Source organism: Phoenix dactylifera, chromosome 14, assembly GCF_051530095.1.
Source record: "Phoenix dactylifera cultivar Ajwa chromosome 14, Ajwa_hap1_PhDact_Kaust_v1.1, whole genome shotgun sequence".
Taxonomy (NCBI): domain Eukaryota; kingdom Viridiplantae; phylum Streptophyta; class Magnoliopsida; order Arecales; family Arecaceae; genus Phoenix; species Phoenix dactylifera.
This window is the reverse complement of record NC_143203.1, coordinates 17,715,328-17,729,013: the sequence shown is the minus strand read 5'-3', so window position 1 is coordinate 17,729,013 and position 13,686 is coordinate 17,715,328. Positions and strand designations below refer to the sequence as shown.

The 13,686-nt window shown below is 40.2% G+C and overlaps 1 protein-coding gene across 1 annotated transcript; it reads left to right on the top strand.

Moving 5' to 3' along the window:
- The first annotated feature begins 2,796 nt into the window (after positions 1–2,796).
- On the top strand, positions 2,797–8,561 carry LOC120107022 (uncharacterized). The gene is made up of 9 exons (XM_089927322.1): positions 2,797–2,924; positions 3,057–3,127; positions 4,954–5,127; positions 6,887–7,131; positions 7,210–7,413; positions 7,516–7,608; positions 7,695–7,796; positions 7,884–8,201; positions 8,311–8,561. Exons 3-9 carry the CDS (start codon positions 4,962–4,964, stop codon positions 8,365–8,367), a joined length of 1,185 nt encoding a protein of 394 aa, XP_089783448.1. The 5' UTR covers positions 2,797–2,924; positions 3,057–3,127; positions 4,954–4,961; the 3' UTR covers positions 8,368–8,561.
- Positions 8,562–13,686: the final 5,125 nt, after the last annotated feature.

Below are 13,686 nucleotides of genomic sequence, written 5' to 3'. Positions count from 1 at the left end.
ATGTGTGCATCCTTCTACCTTCAACTCTGATCTTCTTCCAAAGACCAAGAACGTGTCCTTAGTTCTTTTCAAGTACTTAAGACTGTTCTTCACAGCTATCCAGTGCTTTTTGCCTGGATCTGATTGACATATGCTCGTGACATTCACAGCATGTACTATATCAAGTCATGTACATAGCATGGCATACATGAGGCTCCCTATTGCTGATGCATAGGGGATCTTGCTCATGCGTTGAATCTCTTCAGATGTTTTGGGGCACATCTTCTTGGAGAGATTAATTCCATGCCTTAGGGGTAATAGACCCCTTTTAGAGTTTTCCATGCTGAACCTTTTCAGCACTTCCTCTATGTACATCTTCTGTGATGGGCCAAGCATCCTTTTAGATCTATCTCTATAGACCTTTATTTCCAAAATATAGGATGCTTCCCCAAGGTCTTTCATGGAGAACCTTTTTTGACAACCTGACCTTGACCGAGGTTAGCATGGGAATATCATTCCCTATCAGGAGGATGTCGTCCACGTACAGTACGAGAAATACAACAGCACTCCCACTAACCCTTTTGTAAACACATGGTTCCTCTTCGTTTTTGATGAAATTAAACGTTTTGATTGCGTCATCGAAACGAGTGTTCCAACTCCGAGATGCTTGCTTTAGTCCATAGATGGACCTTTGCAGCTTGCAGACCTTGTGATCTCCATCACTGGAAGTGAAACCCAAAGGCTGTTCCATATAGATGTCTTCATCAAGATATCCATTCAGGAAAGCTGTTTTCACATCTATCTGCCAGATTTCATAATCATGAAATGCTATAATGGCAAGCAATGTTCGGATGGATTTTAGCATGGCTACAGGTGAAAAGGTCTCCTGATAGTCAATGCCCTCGTGCTGACTATACCCTTTCGCCACAAGCCTTGCTTTATAGGTTGCTACCTCTCCATCCGAACCTATCTTCCTTTTGTAGATCCATTTGCATCCAATAGGTACAATACCTTCTGGTGGATCTACTAAGGTCCAGACTTGGTTGGAATGCATGGAGTCTAACTCTGACTTTTATGGCTTCCAGCCATTTCTAGGAATCGATATCAGATATCGCCTCGTTGTAGGTTTTGGGATCCTGCGTGTGATCCCTATCTCCCACTAGGAACATTTCCTCGGTATCCTCTTCTAGTATACCTAAGTATCTATCGGGAGGATGGGAGACCCTACTAGATCTGCGAGGTGGTTGAGGGACATCGTGTACTGGCTCTGTATGAATGGGTTCGATAGGATCCATGACTCGTTGCTTTTCAGAGACTTTCTCTTCTAGCTCAATTTTTCTCCCACTGCCTCTATCAAGGATAAACTGTTTTTCCAAGAAGATGGCATGACGGCTCACAAACACATTGTGATCCTCTGAGACATAAAAATTGTATCCTAATGACTCTTTAGGATATCCTATAAAACGAGCACTTATGGTCCTAGCCTCTAACTTGTCTGCCTGTAGTCTCTTGACGTGGGCCGGACATCCCTAAATCTTGGTTTCTTACCATGTCATATCTCATATGGTGCGGTAGGAATGGACTTTAGAGGAAACTCTATTCAACAAGTAAATAGCTGAAAATAGGGCATCTATCTAAAGAAACAAGGGTAAATCAGTGAAGCTCATCATGGACTGGACCATATCAATAGAGTCCGATTCCTCCTCTCTGACACTCCATTGAGCTGAGGTGTTCCAGGAGAAGTCCATTATGAAACTATACCATTCTTCTTGAGATAATCACGGAACTCTCCATTAAGGTATTCACTTCCTCGATCTGATCGAAGAACCTTAATGAGTTTTTGTGCTTATTTTTCTACTTCATATCTAAGCTTTTTGAACCTTTCAAAAGTTTCATATTTGTGTCTCATACACATATCCATACCGTGAGTAATCATCGGTAAATGAAGTAAAAAATTATAACCCCTAGCCTGCATATCGAATGGGCCACACACATCAGTGTGTACTAGGATAAGTATTTCAGCGGACCTCCCTGTGTCCTACAAAGGATAACTTGGCCATCTTTCCTTGAAGGCAGAATTCACAAATCAAATATGACTCGGAAGTCAATGAGCCCAAAAGCTCATGTTTCTCTAATTTGTTTATTCTGTCTTCTCCTATATGGCCAAGCCTGAGGTGCCACAAATACTTTAGATTTATCTCATTTTTGGATCTATTAGATCCTATGGTATTTACTGTTTGCTCAGATATATTCACAGATACATCCATATGTATGTGATAGAGACTGTCAATCATAAAACCATGTTGAGTCAATTTATTTTTCAAATAAAAATCTTTCTGTGCTAAATAAAATACAGAAATCAAATTTCTGCTAGCAATAGGTAACAGTCCCTAACACTACAACAAATGTTGGTTTTGCCGACTAACTTTTTCCGACGCTAGGGGAAAGCGTCGGTAAAGGTTGGCTCACAGCCAACCTTTCCCGACGCTTTGGGTTAGCGTTGGAAAAGCGAAACAAACAACGACGCTCTAAAGCATCGTTATAAGTTTAAGAAACAACGACGCTTATAAGCGTCGTTAGAAACCTCAACACCTCGCTCGATCGGCCCCCTCGCCTGATTTGCTATCTGCAACGACGCTCTAAAGCGTCGTTATAAGTTCAAGAAACAACGACGCTTATAAGCGTCGTTAGAAAACTTAAAACCCCACACCTCGCTCGATCGGCCCCCTCTCCTCATTTCCTGTCTGCGAGCCCTAGCCCCTCTTCTCATTTCCTATCTGCGAGCGCGCCGACTTCCTCGCTGCCGTCGAGCTCTCCTTCTGAGGTAATCCCTAGCTCGATCGGCCCCCTCTCCTTCTGAGCCCTAATCTCACCTCCATCCCTAGCCCCGATCGGCGATCGAAGACTCCGCTACTCCGCCGCCGTCGAACTTGCCGTCGTCTGAGGTAAGCCTCCTACTCCTCCTTCTCTTCCTTCTCCTCCTCCTCCTCCTCCTCCTCCTCCTCCTCTTTGTTTTCTTCTTGTCTTTAACTCTCGCCCGGCCCCGTCTCCTCATCCTCTGCTGGTCGATGCCCTAGCGCCGACATCTCACCTCCATCCCGAGCGAGCCGTAGCTACTCCGCCGCCGTCGACATCGCCGTCGTCTGAGGTAAGTGATCCTCATACTCTCCGTAAATAAATTTTCGGGTAAATAATTCCGGTTTTCATGTTACTAGCAGAAATTCATTGCTATTTGTATGGTATTTCCGATGATTCTGTCATAATAATGGAGTCTATTTTATTCCTTAGCATCAGGTGGTCTATTTTATCTAATTATTTCATTGACAGTCTGATTTGGGTCCTGACATAAAATTAAAATATGTGGGAGAATAGACTTAAGTTATCAATGTTCAGTGATTTGAGACTTCAATGTTCAGTGATTTGAGTCTGATATCTTCAAGTTAGTGAAGACTTCAATGTTCACTAACTTGACCATATATTTGTTATAGAATCTCATTTTTCTATTCCCTTCCTTTTTTCTCTTGGTTAGTCAGTTCAATTTTCAAATTGCAGGTATTTTGTACGAAGATGGAATTTAGCAAAAATCTAAAATTAGGATTTAAGTTTATAAGGCTACCATACTTTAACTTCAAGGTTACCCTAGCCGCACTCTATTTGTTTAGATATGTACTTCCAAAAGAGAGAGGAAAGGTGAGATTCCCTATCATCATAGACCCCCAAAAAACTATTCCCCAAACCGTAAGATTTCTTTGCAGTCTTCTACTTACCAAGTGAACTCAAGAACATATATTAGAATTCCTCGAGAGTGGAGGTTATAAATAAATCAATTCTTCAGCATAGCCCTCTTTCTAGTTCTTCCGCTACTCTTAAGTTGATCTCTGATCCACCTTTACTTCAAGATGCAAAAAAGCTAGGGCCCACAAAGGAGCCCTCCCCCGTGATCGACAGCCCAAAGCAAAAGGAGGAGAGACGGAGAGGGAAAAGGTGGTGAAAAAGACTATAATAAGAACCAAAGGAGGAAAGCAAAGCTGGCATACTCCTCCATTTTAAACCACCCTAACCTTTCCTCAGAGCCAGAGTAGCCATCCAAACAGCACAAACAAAAGAGAGGGAAACTAAGGGAACGAGAGAGATAGATAGATAGATAGAGAGGAGGAGGAGGAGGAGGAGGAGGAGGAGGACACATGAAAGGAAGAGTAGGAGGAGGTGGAGGAAGAGGGAATAATGGAGGGGCAGCAGCAGACTTCAAGTTAGTGATTTGAGTCTGATTTGGGTCCACATTGATAGCATGATGCACCCAATTATACTTCATAAATAACTGAAGTCTCCAATCACTGAACATATATGGGATGATATCTTACAATTAAGTTATCTTTGTTGTTAGTTATAACAATACAGAAACATGGCTTAAATCCTAAAAAGAGTCCCTAGAAGATAGCATGAAACACAGTTTCCATAACTTCAAATAAGGAATGCTCTAGGTCGCTGATCAAATCTCTTAAAGTGCATACAATCTCACTACCATGCAAATAGAATTCCTAAAACACATTACTTTTGTAAGATAATATGATTACTGATGTTTCATATCCTGCAAAGGCAGTTCACTTGAAGATAAACTCTGCCGCAACGTAAACATCAGTATAAACAAAATCATACCTTCTGTGAACTGGTACTCTTCATGTGCCACATGTTAGCTGGTGATATCTATTTTGGCGAGGTGTCTGTTTGACAAAGGAGGCTTCAGCTTTTGTCATGTATCTTTGCTGTTGTGTTCTTATTCCGGATTTTCAGATATCGTAACTTTTTTGCTTATATTGTTGATTGAGTTCTTTATTATGTGTGACTGCAAGTACAGGCAACCTAACAAATGACAAGGAGAGCTCTTTCCTACATCAAATGCTTCTTTTATAAGAATATTAAAAGTAATGTACTTTTAATATTTAACTAATATTGATTCTTTTTTGTGCATACTAGATTACAATATGCCGCGAGGAAGACGTTTCAGAAATATTGAGTTTCAGCACATATCTGTGGGATCTACTTCTGATCGTTCCCAGCAGCCCGATGAGCCCCATACTCAGTCCGGGTCCCAGTCGGAGCACGCTCCACCTGCAGATCGTCCAGACACGGATGACGTGGACGTCCTGGGTAATTTGATTTACAATCCTTTGCCTTTAAATCATTTGCCTTTAAAAAATTTCTAGATTAAGGAATATAATCTATTTTATGCATAATTAACACTAAAATTGGATATCTGGACACGAAGAATGTACCTCATATTATTTTTGGTAAATTATGGATATCTATTTTGTCTTGCACAGATTGGAAGACCTTGTCCATGGCCAAATCTTTTATATGACACCTTTGGAGAATGAAGGACAACTGAAGGAGAACAAACTGTGTGCTATGCTTTCATAGGACCCTCTTGTACTGTGTTATCTATATTCTTTTGTAGTCATCTCTCCAGATTCCAAAACCAACCTAACCATCTAGGATAATCCCCTAATCTTTCTCCTGTATTTGCGCTCCTTATTATTTCCAATCTTTCAGTTTATTTTCTATTCCCTAAAGATCTAAGCATTTTAATCTTCCCTCGTGTACGCTAGAAAGCCTAAGCGGACAATTTAAAAGAGGTCACTACTGATTATGATTCTTAATTGCAAAAGACAATGAAATAGAGAAGATTATGGAGCCCAGGAAGAGGAAATATCATAAATTGCTAACTAGATCAGAAAATTGAAGCCTAAGTCTGTACACCTCTACAGTACTAAATTCGTTAATCTCTTCTTCTAGTGTCAATTTCTACTAAACATCCCAGAACTCTTATGGCATCTTATAGACAGATGAACCCTTGGCAAAATTTTTGATTTTATCATATATTATGTATGTTTGCTGAAAGTGAACTTTTCACTTGTTATTATAAAATCTCATGATTGTTTCTGTGTGGTTCTTTTTGCTGGGAAAGAATGGCAACAAAATTTGTGATAGTATAGATTGGCTATATTTCTGAACTTTCTGCATCTTTCTTTCCCAAGGACGCAATGCCAGATATTCAGTTAGGAGGTCATACTGTAAGATCTCATGGAGCTAAAGTAGCAAGATTCCATATGCATGACTGGATTGTACTGCTGCTACTTATGGTCATAGATATCATATTGAATGTCATAGAGCCTTTCCACCGCTTTGTGGGAGAGGACATGTTGACAGATCTGAGATACCCTCTAAAAAGCAACACTGTGCCATTTTGGGCAGTTCCGGTATGTTCTTGTTTCTCTTGCATGAGTATTAACTTACGGAGAAAGAAAGTTCTCTTGGAAGATAGCAGCATGCTCCTGCATAACGTAACGATGATTTTGATAGAAATGGGGTAGATTTTGATAGAAATGAACAGGTGAAGCAGCAGTCAAAACTTTTGGTTCAGTGATATTGGTGCTTACATAGCTTCTGTTTTTGCAATTGGGACATCTGTTTCTGATGATCTCGTGCTTTCCTTTGGTGGGTCCCCTCAAGGGAAGTTGTAAAGGTGGTCCATTCACTCTTCTCACTCAGCAACCAGCCATTTTGTTCACTGATGGTTGGGTGACCTCTTTGCCATGGCCAATCAGTAACACAATAGTAGAGGTCTGTTTGCTGTTCTAGGTGAGACAGCTGAGATTATATTTTCAAGAAAAGTAAGTTTAAGCTCAAAGGAATATGTTCATATTTTTATTCTGGCTTGTTGATTTTTTGAATGCTATAATTATAAGTCAAGGATGTTTCATTCGCTCTGATCAATTGCTCCTTGACTTATGAGTTCATTCCAGTTCTAACTATTTTGCTTTAAATCATTTGCTTTTAATGGCTAGATGTTCATTCCAGTTCTAACTATTTTAAATCATTTACCTTTAATGAACTTGTTATTTTATAGATGGACTGGGGAGAGTGAGGAGAACACGAGGGCCCACTCGAGCACGGGACGTATGGAGCCTACCTGAGGATGAGAAGATTGTCGTCCATTGCAACGAATTGGGGCAGCCCATCAAGAATGCTGCAAGCATTTTATCAACTTTTTTAGGATCGGTTGCGCGGAAGGGACAATTGTGTCCATTCAACTATACGAAATGGAACGAAATGCTTCCTTCGTATAAGGTTGAGCTTCTTAGAGTTGTTGAGGTAAAGAATTGAATTTGCTTACTATCTTCAATTATTTTTTGATTTAACATTGATATAACATTTTTGACTTTGATGTAGACAAAATTTGTCCTTCCTGCAAATAGCCATGATTGGGTGCTGAAGTCCGTCAACCGCAAATGGAAAGAATATAAGGCGAAGCTAAAGGCGGATTGGAAGCACGAGGGCATGACTGAAGAGGAGGTGGCCCGTGTTTGTCCTCCAGATGTAATCTCTCATCAGTGGAGGGAGCTTGTCCACTACTGGTTTTTCGAGAGAGCTCAGGTTGTGTATATTTTTTCAATACCTTAGATTGTATTTACTATTATTATAGATTAGAAATTTATACATTTTATGCATTACATTGTTTATTGTTTTTCGGGGAAGACATATTCCAATATTGGTAGAGCTGCTCAAGCATCACAGACTGTTCCTCACACTTCAGGCTCCATGAGTTATGCAAGGCGTAGAGCTGATTTCGTAAGCTTTCTTGAAATAATTTAAATTTATTTTAAATTATTCTATCATATAGCATGTATACTCTTGAAATATACTTTTTGTTGTAGATGGATGATAATGGGAGGGAGCCTGGTAGGGTGGAGTTTTATAGGATGACTCACACCCACCGAGATGGCAGCTTTGTCCGGGAGGAGTCAAGAGATATAGTTGTATGTATTCATCTTTGGCTTGTGCTGTATTTTTTTTGGTTTTATTATTGGCATACATTAATTTGAATTTTTTTTTGAGAGATATAGGATAGGGCAACAAATCTTATTTCGGAGCGCGTCGGGGGGTCATCATCATCCGACGCGACCCATAATATTGAAGCTGAAGTGCTCGCTGAATTGATGGGCCCAGAGCGTTATGGTCGAGTGAGGGGTTACGGCGTTGGAGTTACCCCCACTCAGTTGTCTTCAGTGGGCACATATACAAGAAATGCCAGAGAATCTAGTAACACTGCAGAAGTTCGTCGGCTTCAAGCAACTATTGATGAGTTGAAGCAAAACCAAGCAAATTTGCAGTCTCAGCTTACGAATATTTCTTCCATGTTACAACGGTTTCTCCCTTCTCAGGTAAATAACTATATATATTTTAATATTTTATATATTATCAATTATGATATATGAGTTAATGTATCACATTATTCTTAACTTCTAAAGTTTTTTTTTATTTTTTTTGTAGATTCCTGATACTTCAAATGCTAGTAGAGATGATGATGGAGCTGAATCCCGTCCCTGATGCATTCTAGATTATCTTTTATGAGTTTGATATGTATATGTTTCTGCTTTTTCAGAGTACATTGTAATTTGCTTTTTCAGAGTACATTGTAATTTGCTTTTTTAGAGTACATTGTAATCTGTATGGCAGCTTTTCTGATACATGAGTCAAAAACATGGAGTTTTAATCAGATATATCAATATTCATATTTTGAATGATCTGAGTATTTGTGTCAATGTTTCAATGTAATACAGGTTCATATTGTTATAATATATGTTTTGTAATTTGTATTTTATAATACGGATTATTGTTTTATTTTTTTTATAAAAAAGACAATTCCCGACGCTTTTAAGCGTCGGTAAAAAAGGTCGTGACACCACCGGCACGCCTGTGCTGACGCTTCGAAAGCATCGGCAATTGAGCAATTGCCGACGCTTAAAAGCGTCGGGGAAAGCTAATTTCGACGACGCTTTAAAGCGTCGGTAAATCAGGAATTGCCGACGCAAAAAAGCATCGGGGAAAATGCTATTTTTGGGGTAAAGCCATGTTTCTGCCAAGTTTTTGCCGACGCTATATAAGCGTCGGTAAAGCCATGTTTTTGCCAATGCTTGAGTAAAGCGTCGGCAAAAACTTTTGCCACTCTCGTATATCCGACGCTTTGCCAACGCTTGGCGTTGCGTCGGGGGTATTATAGCCGACGCTAATTAGCGTCGCCAAAGCTCAACGAAAGCGTCGGGTAAAGTCCTTTTTCCTGTAGTGTAAGTATCCTGAGCATATCTGACATACCTTCTGAAGGTCTGTCACCCTTCATGTTCTTTATGCTTTCCATGTATGTAGGACAGTTCCTCTTCCAATGGCCGTCCATGATGCAATGGAAACACTTTTCCTTGCAATTGGCCTTTTTCTTGGAACTTCCTTACTTGGTGTTTTCTTAGTCTTCTGCTTCTTCGCAGGCTTCTTCTTCTTCCAAATAGACTCTCTCTTGAAAGTAGAAACCAACTTGACAGTGAAAACGATGCCCCTTGAACTTCTTCAAAGTCCCTAAGTTAGTTACCAATTTATTTAACAATTCTATTTTGGTGCATACAATCTTGTTCATATGGTAATTTACTATAAATTGTTCATATGAAGCTAGAAGGGATTGTGGGATCAAATCCGTTTGCAATTCCTTGTGCATGGTCATGCCGAGCTTCTCAAGCTTCTTCAAGTCCTTTATCATGGTCAAACCATGATCGTGGACAGACTGCCCCTCACGCATCTTTGTCTTAAAGAGCCTCTTGGACACTTCAAAACATGCTGCGCGACTCTGATCACCATACAACTCTTGCAGGTGATTTAATATGTCCCTGGCAGTCTCATGTTCTCATGCCGGCATTGTAATTCATTGGACATGGATGCCATTGTGCAGCACCTAACCTTATTGTCATTGTTCGTCCACTTTAGCATGCGTCTTACGCTGATCAGTGATCGGACAGATTGGTAACATGGGGATTTCATGGTCTAGCACATACCCTAATTTCATAATTCAAAATTATTTTTGAAATTTGCTGAGCCAGTCTTTATAATTGGGTTTGGTCAAACGGTTGTTCTATAGGATATGAGTTAAAAGTCTAGAAGCTGACTTTATAATCCTCAGAGAGTAAAGATTCTAGTTAGAATTTTGTACTTGATCCTAATTTGTTCTAAGGTCTTTTAGAACAAATGTAACTCCCACTATTTTCTCGAATTTCTCACACTCCCCTGGTAGGAAAACGAAAATCCCACACGACTAGGGTTTCTAGTGGGTACTGCGGTCCCACCAATTTACATGCCACCTCACCTAACAGTTATTGGTGACACATAGATTGATGAATGTACAACTCTTGTACAATGCTTCTCAAGCATGTTGCAGTGCAACTTGGTCTCTAAGCCATGAAAACCTCACCTAACAGTTATTGGTCTCATTTCTTAGTTAAGTCAGACCCACCGTATAACCGTAGGAATAAAGTCGTCATTGGGTCCTCACCTAACAGTTATTGGTGCCCAACCCCACCTTTACCCTACAACATCTCATGTCTATAGAGAGGTCCAGCCCCTCGATGCAACTTGCCCACTGTATCCAGCCGAGACAAATCAACATCAGAAAGGCTTTAGCAGCTCTACTACAGTGGAAGACCTATTGGCTTAATATTGGTTAATCAGGTATTAGTGTTTGCAACCTTGAGCTTTTCATAAGAGGTAATCGAACAATTGGCCAGGTAAGCACGTGGGAGGCTCTCCTTACTCAGAGAGTAAGGTCCTAATTAAGTAACCAACTTTCATGCTTTCCTAGACACCAATTAGATCAATTAATCTAATATGACTTGCTCATGTTGGTTCACTCTCGACTTGATTGAGGAGGTTTTAATTTAGGTCTCAATTGGGTTTGCTACATCACATGTAAACCTATCTACCCGACTCTCATTCACATCACATGCAAACGGCACATTGCAGGCAGTTATAATCGCAGCAATAATTAAAGCTAAACTTTAAATAGGTGATGATCATGGATTCTAGTTAGGTCGTATTACAAGCACATGCACGTCAATCGATCAACTGGTCTTCAACTCTTGAATTGGTTCCAAGCCTCCTTGATTCGATCCTTGATCAACTCTTTATCCAATCGCCATCAACCGCTTAGACCCCTGTTCATCTCATGCCTTGCCTTTAACTTGATCGTTGACGTACATCACATCACAGAAATACAACCAGATGTAAAATAAAAATAATAATAAATTACATCTTCTTTTAGGAGGCACGCAGGCCTCTCAAAACATCAAATAAGATGCATGCAAGCATCTGAAAAATTATATGACATTGCAGATCACATCGCAGGTCTTTACATTTAATACCAAAAGGGTTTGAATCCTATGATCATCACCACATGCAGCAATTATAATTTTCAGATCTGAAAACTAACTGATTATCTCATGACATAGGTTGCTGATCATGCTAATCATGATTCCAAACTTTATAATCTCATTAACAATGCAATTAGAATCATCATCTTATCACATAAAAATCAGCATGCAAAAATCAGCACCCTAGAAAAAATCTGCATGCAGAAAATTTTCAGCATGCATAATCTTTCAATTTTCAGATCTAATAAGCCTATTAATAATTAATCCTTACCTTAATCTACGAAGCCTAGGCTCTGATACCACTGTTAGAAAATCCCGATCATGCCGCTGAAATTTCAAAATTTTCAGATGCAGCGGAAGAGGCATGCGCGGGATCAACCGTTCATCGCATGAACGTTGTTCAAAAACCGTTCGTAGATAGATAAGGATTAAAAACTTTTTAAAACATTAGAAGATCAGATCTTCACCTTGTGTGGGTAGATGATCACCGCAAACTGATGATCGTGGTTTTGGATGAGGGTTCACTTGAAGCCGTTCAAGTGCCCGGCCTCTACGGGTATCCACACGAAGCCGAGGACCAATCCAAGTGCTCCAATCTCCCCGGGGTGCTAGCTCCCTTGCAGAGATTACTTTGATGGCTGATCACCTCCCTTTCAATCAACCCTTGAATGCTAGAGGGAGGAGGAAGAAGATGAAAGGATCAAGGAAGAAGATCCAAAAAGCTAGATGCAGCCTTTCCTTTCCTTGCGTTGAATCCCAAACGGAGGAGGAAGAAGGAGACCACCATGGATCTTTTTCCTTCTTGCTTGCGGCTGATCCAAGAGGAGAGGAGAAAGGGGGCGTACGGCCACAAGGGGAGAGCTTCTCATATGAATTAGGTCAGCCCCCAAGCCTCCTCTTAAATAGCATCTAGGGCTCCTATTTGGTTTAGTCCAAATCATGAATCAATTGGGTTCAATCTATGCTAGTCCTAATCTAATTAGAACTTGAATGAACCATGACTCAATTGAACTCTTCAATCCTAATCTAATTAGGAGCCATCTTGATTCATTGGATTAATAATTAATTAGGACTTAGGAAATCCTAATCCAATTAGGATTTGTTTAATTCTAGTCCTAATCCAATTAGGACTCTAATTTGAATTTGAAGTCCTAATCCGATTAGGACTCTAGGAATCCTACTCCAAGTAGGAATCCAAATTTAATTCAAAACTCCTAATCTAATTAGGATTATAGGAATCCTACTCCAAGTAGGAATCCTAGTCCTACTCCTAATAGGAATTCCAGTCCAAGTAGGAATCCCAGTCCAAGTAGGATTCCTGTCCTAATCCAATTAGGACTCTATGAATCCTACTCCAAGTAGGACTCCTAGTCCTACTCCAAATAGGATTCCCAGTCCAAGTAGGAATCCCAGTCCAAGTAGGATTTCTAGTCCTAATCCAATTAGGACTCTTGTTTTAAGTCCAATTAATCAATTCCCTTTGTTCCTTCTTCAACTTATTATCAATCAAATTGATTACTTGTGATTCCTAATCACGATTCAACCATTGGATCGGTCATTACTTCTAGTGTGTGTGACCCCATAGGTTCTACTCTGACTGGTAGTGAGATATATTATGATCTCTATCACAATATCATTGAAAACTCCTTTCAATGGATTGGAACGATTCCAACTCTACTCATTAGGGTTTATCGATCATCGAGATAATCCCTGTGAGTCCCACCATCCACCAGTGACACCTAGCAGCATGTAGTGGCTACCCAGTAGAATAGAATGATGAACCTCTAGGTGCAGTTATCGTGTGATACAGTCCTACTATCATGGATCCCTACAGAACGGAGGTCATGGATAACTCGTCAAACCCCTTCGTCTGTCATATGTCAAGATTTATTCGACTCGAGTTCGATAGTGGAAAACTCTTTCTCCACTTTATATTACTGCCCTGGCCAAGGTCTTAGAACTCAGTCTAACAAATCACATAGGATCACTCCTCTTCTATCAAGGTCGATAGATTCCATGTAAGTGCATACCCTACTCCTACAGTGAACTTACTGCAGCCAATCTACACTACAAGGACCCATATGACTAGAGACCATGTATACGTGTAGTCAAACTACAATAACCTCACTATGAGTAGCTGAAGCACCGTAGGTCAAAGGACCAGTTATACTACTGCAACATCAAGCAAGTCACTGACGAGTGATAGACATCCAAGTGACTTCTTGTCTTGGTTACGCTCAGTACCCTTGTTCTCTAACAAGCACCTGCACTATCACTTCAGTGTCCCTACACTGTGGACTCAAGTCTCGTCCATCCAGAAGGAAAGTGATCTGTGCACTGATCGGATCGATCACCGTCCTCGTGATGATCCATTGATCAGGAGCATTTAGAAATTAATCATCAATGATACATGGCTCAAATTCTCAACTCTTGAGAATATGCATCATCATCTTATTAATTT

Coding starts and splice junctions, on each gene's coding strand:
- LOC120107022 (XM_089927322.1), top strand. CDS start 4,962: ATGCCGCGAGGAAGACGTTTCAGAAATATTGAGTTTCAGCACATATCT. Junction 7,132..7,209: donor AGCTTCTTAGAGTTGTTGAG/GTAAAGAATTGA, acceptor ACTTTGATGTAG/ACAAAATTTGTCCTTCCTGC. Junction 8,202..8,310: donor AACGGTTTCTCCCTTCTCAG/GTAAATAACTAT, acceptor TTTTTTTTGTAG/ATTCCTGATACTTCAAATGC.